The 5276-nt window shown below is 37.6% G+C and overlaps 1 protein-coding gene and 1 long non-coding RNA gene across 2 annotated transcripts in view; both read left to right on the top strand.

The window, feature by feature from the left end:
• The window catches only part of lcorl (ligand dependent nuclear receptor corepressor-like), a 17558-nt gene that overhangs the window by 4557 nt on the left and 7725 nt on the right, over nt 1-5276 (top strand). The window contains exons 3-4 of the mRNA XM_020602116.1: nt 1700-1788; nt 1946-2063. Of these exons, the coding sequence (XP_020457772.1) occupies nt 1700-1788; nt 1946-2063 (207 nt within the window). The remainder of the gene's footprint in view (nt 1-1699; nt 1789-1945; nt 2064-5276) is intronic.
• LOC109961366 (uncharacterized) lies at nt 3242-4121 on the top strand. Its single transcript, XR_002275126.1, has 2 exons — nt 3242-3385; nt 4090-4121. It is a non-coding gene; the product is annotated as an uncharacterized LOC109961366 (long non-coding RNA).

Below are 5276 nucleotides of genomic sequence, written 5' to 3'. Positions count from 1 at the left end.
TTCTACTTGTTTTAAAAGTGACTTATTTAATATTTTCTGTATTTAGAATTATGGATAAATATCTATTTGTTGCTATACATATCTGTTTTGAAGTACTTCAGACCCATCAGAAGAAGAACAATAAACAACATCTTAAAACATGCAGCTATATCCTCTTAAGATAGTGAGGAGATTGAGTGTAGCCAGATAGAACATAACCAGATGTGTGATACAGACCTAGCATGGATTCTTTCCTGAAAACACAGTTGGAGTGGGATTCATTTATTTGCCCCCATCTAGTAATTTTGAATGAATATCAGCCAAAGCTTCTGTAGCCTGTCTTTTGTTGATGGCAGCTCAGTGAGGGTGACAGAATAATAGGCATGTATTTTTTTTTTTTCCCCAATCACAGTATATATCAAACACACTGATCATTTGTTTGAAATTCAAATGACAAAACATGTATTGACATAATTACCCCTGCCACCAGGCCAATACTGTCAGCAAACAGTCCTGCTCTTTGGTTTGCAACATTGGTCTGCTGTTGTTAAGACATTAAAGGTGCAGTGTGAGATTTAGTGACATCTAGCAGTGAGGTTGCAGATTGCAACATTTAGCAAAGCTCTCATACATCATGTTAAACAGCCCTCACAGCCACTTCTCAGAGATTATCATAAATGTAGGACAAATTGTGCGCTCGGAACACAAGTGCCACTGACCTGATCAAGCAAAAACTAACAGTGACTCACTTCTTGACCACAGTGGGTTACTTAGCACCATGTTCTAGCTAAAGCTATCAAACAAAAACTTGCATTTAGGCATTTAAGTTAACTTGCCTGCCCAGCAGAAAACAGGCTACTTCATCATTCTGAAAACATTTGTCCCTCAGCAAGGATTTCCATCTGGGAAAGGCCACACCAATTGTTATCCTCGCTTGTGCTATTGCCTATCCCATTTCTTTGTGTTTTTTGCTTTTTTGACAATGGGGATTCATACCGTCTTCCCTTTTCTTGCCTTACAACATAATGATGATCTTCCATTTCTTCAAATTATAGTTCTTAAACTCATGACAATGCTTCCTCTTGTTTCTGACATTAATTCTTCATCTTCCAAGCGTTTCCAAATCCAAGCTGCTACAGCATGAAAATGTGAAATTCAAGCTCTAGAGCCAGTGTGTGGTTTGTCCATTCTGGGCTACTGTACCCACTCCTATGTAGGCATAAAAGGCTCATTCTAAGATAAAGAAAATACAACAATTCTTATTTTCTGGGGATTACACTTTAATGAAACCATAATTATGCATACTATTGCTCATTACTTCTAATAAATCCATCTAAATCTTACACACTGTACCTTTAAGAATAGTTACAATGGTATAAATAGTGTAATGAAAGAGTCGAAACATTCAGGTCACTTTTGGTCTCAGAGTTTATGATCAGGCACACCTGTTTATAAGACTTTCTCAAGAACATTTTCTTAAATGTTACCTGCTGGAAATAATGCAGCAACATTTTGAAATAGTACTGTAGTCTCATCAGTGTATGTATTTCCATATTAGCAGTGGGGCATATGAAAAGATAAATCATATGATTACTGAACTTGATCAGCAGTATGTAAAGTGTCCAGTGTGATGATGCAATTTGGAAACTCATATTACCTCTTGTCCATTTGTTATGCCATAATTTATTAATGCCTGATAATGGGTTATTGTATCTTTCAGACTGTGAACCAGAAGAGGTGGATGACTGGTCCCCCGAAGCAAGCTGCTCTCAGTGTTCATTCTGCAACCTTCCCCTGGACAAACTCAGTGTAAGAATTATGATACTCTGTTGCTCTTATTAGTTATAATAATTATATTGTTTGACCTAGAATATTGAATATTGTAGGATATAGTCTTTTAATAATAGTAAAACAGTAAGTTGAGTAACTTTTAAATAACTTTCCTTTTATTTCTCCCCTCTTTTAGGATCAAGTACCTGCAGCCACGTCGCCCGTCTCTTCTTCCTCTGATTACTCTCCCTGTCAGATCACTGAGAGCAGCCAATCAGCTCACAGATTCCTCCAAGCTGTGTTTCACAAGAAAGGTGAGATGGGGGTTTGTGGAGAATTGCACAAACATGTCAGTGTTTGACACACCACAATCATTTTATCTAAATAGAAGAATTACGTGTAACATTTCACAATACTTTAAATTGAAAAACAGGGCTGATCTGTTTGGATTTGTCTGCCTTAAAAGGCTCTTAATTACTTTGATGTTCTGGTATATGCGCTTGCTTCTAGCATTTAGCTCTAGCACTAGCTGTCTGCAGACTTCATGAATGTATTCATAGCCAAATTTTCAAATTCGATCTTCTCTCATTGTGGAGATTTGCTGTACAGATGATTCTAATTTTAAGTACTGAAATATGAGACATCCCTCTCTGCTGCCGGTGCCACAGCAATATAGTGAAGGTGAATTAAATTTAAATTGTGCAAATTAGAACATTACATTTGGTCTGTACTACTTTTACCAGCCTTGGCCTGGTTCTTCTGGATAATTGGGCCTCATTTATCATATTATTATTATTATTATTATTATTATCATAATGATAATCATTTTATTTGGCCAAGTAAGTTATACACACAAAGTATTTGTCTCTGGTTCAGAACCGAGGCAGCCATATGTGAATACTTCTGAGTAAGAGTGATTGTAGTGCAATTTTAAAAAAGCCCTGAAGATTTCAAAACTGGACTAAATAAGGTTTAAAATTTAGCTTTTGAATAAATTAAATTGTTTTAATGGTATGTCAGTTACTCTGATTAAATTTATGTTTATATAGTTATTAAATGCTGTTGAACATGATTTTTAAATGTAATAAACATCTAAAACCCTACTTATTTTAAAACTCCAACTGCAGATCACCAAAATTGCTGGGTCATAGTATGAGGTTAGATCCTATAGAGCAAGATCTAAATAAATTTGTCGTTATCGGTTTGATTTTATATTCCACTGCCACTAGTATTTTGTCTCCATCATCTTACAGAGGAATAGGCTACATAAAGCCTTGTTAAATAACAGTAACAAACAGTAGTGTTCCAGCTGTTTACCATCCATTAAAGTCTGCTAAACCAATGACTACACTGAATAACGTAGAGTTCAGGCTCTTTACCTGCTGCTGATGTGTTGAGGTTTTTGTTGTTTGTTTTTTAAGGCCAAAGATGAATATCCATTAATGTCACCCATTATTTTTCCTCCACTGAATTATAATGCACAGTACTCACATCTTTATCGATAACAACAAAAATAAACAAACGTGATGCTTATGGCGCTCGGCTGGACACGTAATTTCCGCTTTGTCGTCATCACAGAGCGACGTTTTCTCAGGAAGCAAGTGGTTGAAGCGAAATCACCCCGTCTAAAAGAAATGTAAGTTTAGGTTTTTATGGGAGCGGAGTCAAGTTAGTTTCACTTCCAGTATGTTATAACGTGTAACATTTTCTAACCGTAGGTGCACTTCATAATAAAAACAGTTATCGATAAACAGCTCTGGCTATCTTATGCTTGTCTGGGAACCAGCTGAATGAAAATCAATGGCGGGGGATTTCTATCAGTATACGGTCGTTGGCATTAAGTTTATTCGTTTGAGATGTTTAATTGATAACAGTAGTGATACTGAGATATATACGCACCCCCATTAACAATAAAGCCATCGAAATTTTAAAAATAGCCATGTAAATATTTTCAGCTCGGAATTAGGGTCTGTTTTTACGTTCAGCGAGAAATTTACAGTTTGCTGCTCTTTCGTCAGTTATTTCCTTTGTGTGTGTGCGCGTGTGTGCGTGTGTTCCTCTAGTTATACACTGCCGGATTATGTCCTTGTGTTGAAGAGACGTCTACTCCTCGCTTCATTTCTGAAGCAAAACCTGCTTTGTTTACTAAGTTAGCTTGAATATGTGTAAGTTAGGGACTTTTGAGTCTAAAGACATGATCTGGGGTTCTGGGGAATTATTATATGCAACTTTACCTATTTTTTTTATATTTTAAATTTTGATGGGTTGATAAATAATGAAAATAACACCATTCACAAAGTACATGATGTCAAAGTAACAGCAACTTGCCCCCAACTTAAGGGCACCATCACCCACAAAACGGAAGGAGGAGGAAAAAACAAAGGACAGAGGCAAAGAAAAAACTGGTACAAAGGAAGGAGAAAAGGAAAGAGGACGTGAGAAAGAAAGGAAACGCCGCAGTGCTTCAACTGGCAGCAGCAGCAGCAGGTTTATTTTCTAAATCATTATTATTTGTGTTTTGTAGTGGCAACATCAGTTCTTAATTATATGCATTTTCTAATGTGTTTTGTCATTGGCAATGTTCAGATCTAGTTCTACTTCAAGCAGCACCTCTGGTTCCAGCTCTGGGTCCTCAAGTGGATCCAGCTCATCTGGTTCCAGCCGATCTGGTTCTTCTAGTTCCCGTTCCTCCTCGTCAAGCTCCTCAGGCTCCCCAAGCCCCAGCCGCAGACGCCATGACAACCGCCGGCGCTCCCGCTCAGCGCAAGTCATTTTATCGAACACAGTACACTGAATTTTCACAATGTTTGCATTTGAGTATTTAAATTACGGTGAAGTTAATCAGTGTTTTGTCTGTGATATTGCAGGTCCAAAACACAGAAGAGGGGAGATGATAAGGAGCGAAGGAAAAGAAGCCCAAGCCCCAAACCAACTAAAGTTCACCTTGGGCGGCTGACCAGGAACGTCACCAAGGTCAGCAGAGAAATATTAAAATTTTCTATAGCAGAACACTGATACATTGTGAAGGCACCCTGCTGCTTTTATATGACCATGACAGGTGGCCCGTAAGCATAGTTGTGATACTTCATGTAATGTCATAAGAGACAAATATGATTGGAGAACAAAAGGTGTTTTGGAAATGTTGAGTCTCATGCATGATAATTTAAGTGTGTAGTATAAAACAAGTTTGGTAAAAAAAAAATCAATGATGAATCACAGTCTAAAATTTAAAGCATGTTCATGGGTCCTTGTTAAAAAAAGACAACTTTCCACTTTCATAATCTCCTAAACCAAACTGGAATTAATGTGTTAATTCATTATGATCATGGCCCAGTCAAAAGGCTTTCCATTTCCTTAGGCTGTTGCTGGGAGTGTAATTTATGTATTGCACGTTCAGATTATTTTACACACCAATTATAACAACATTCCTCCAACCGGAGCAGGAGCTTGGTTCTCATCGCTGGCCGTAAGTCAGACTTGTTTCCAGTGCATGTTGGACTCCGGCAGGGCTGCCCTTTGTCACCGGT

Source organism: Monopterus albus, unplaced genomic scaffold (genome assembly GCF_001952655.1).
Source record: "Monopterus albus unplaced genomic scaffold, M_albus_1.0 scaffold54.1, whole genome shotgun sequence".
Classification (NCBI taxonomy): domain Eukaryota; kingdom Metazoa; phylum Chordata; class Actinopteri; order Synbranchiformes; family Synbranchidae; genus Monopterus; species Monopterus albus.
The sequence above is the reverse complement of the archived record's forward strand: the minus strand, read 5'-3'. Positions and strand labels throughout refer to the sequence as shown.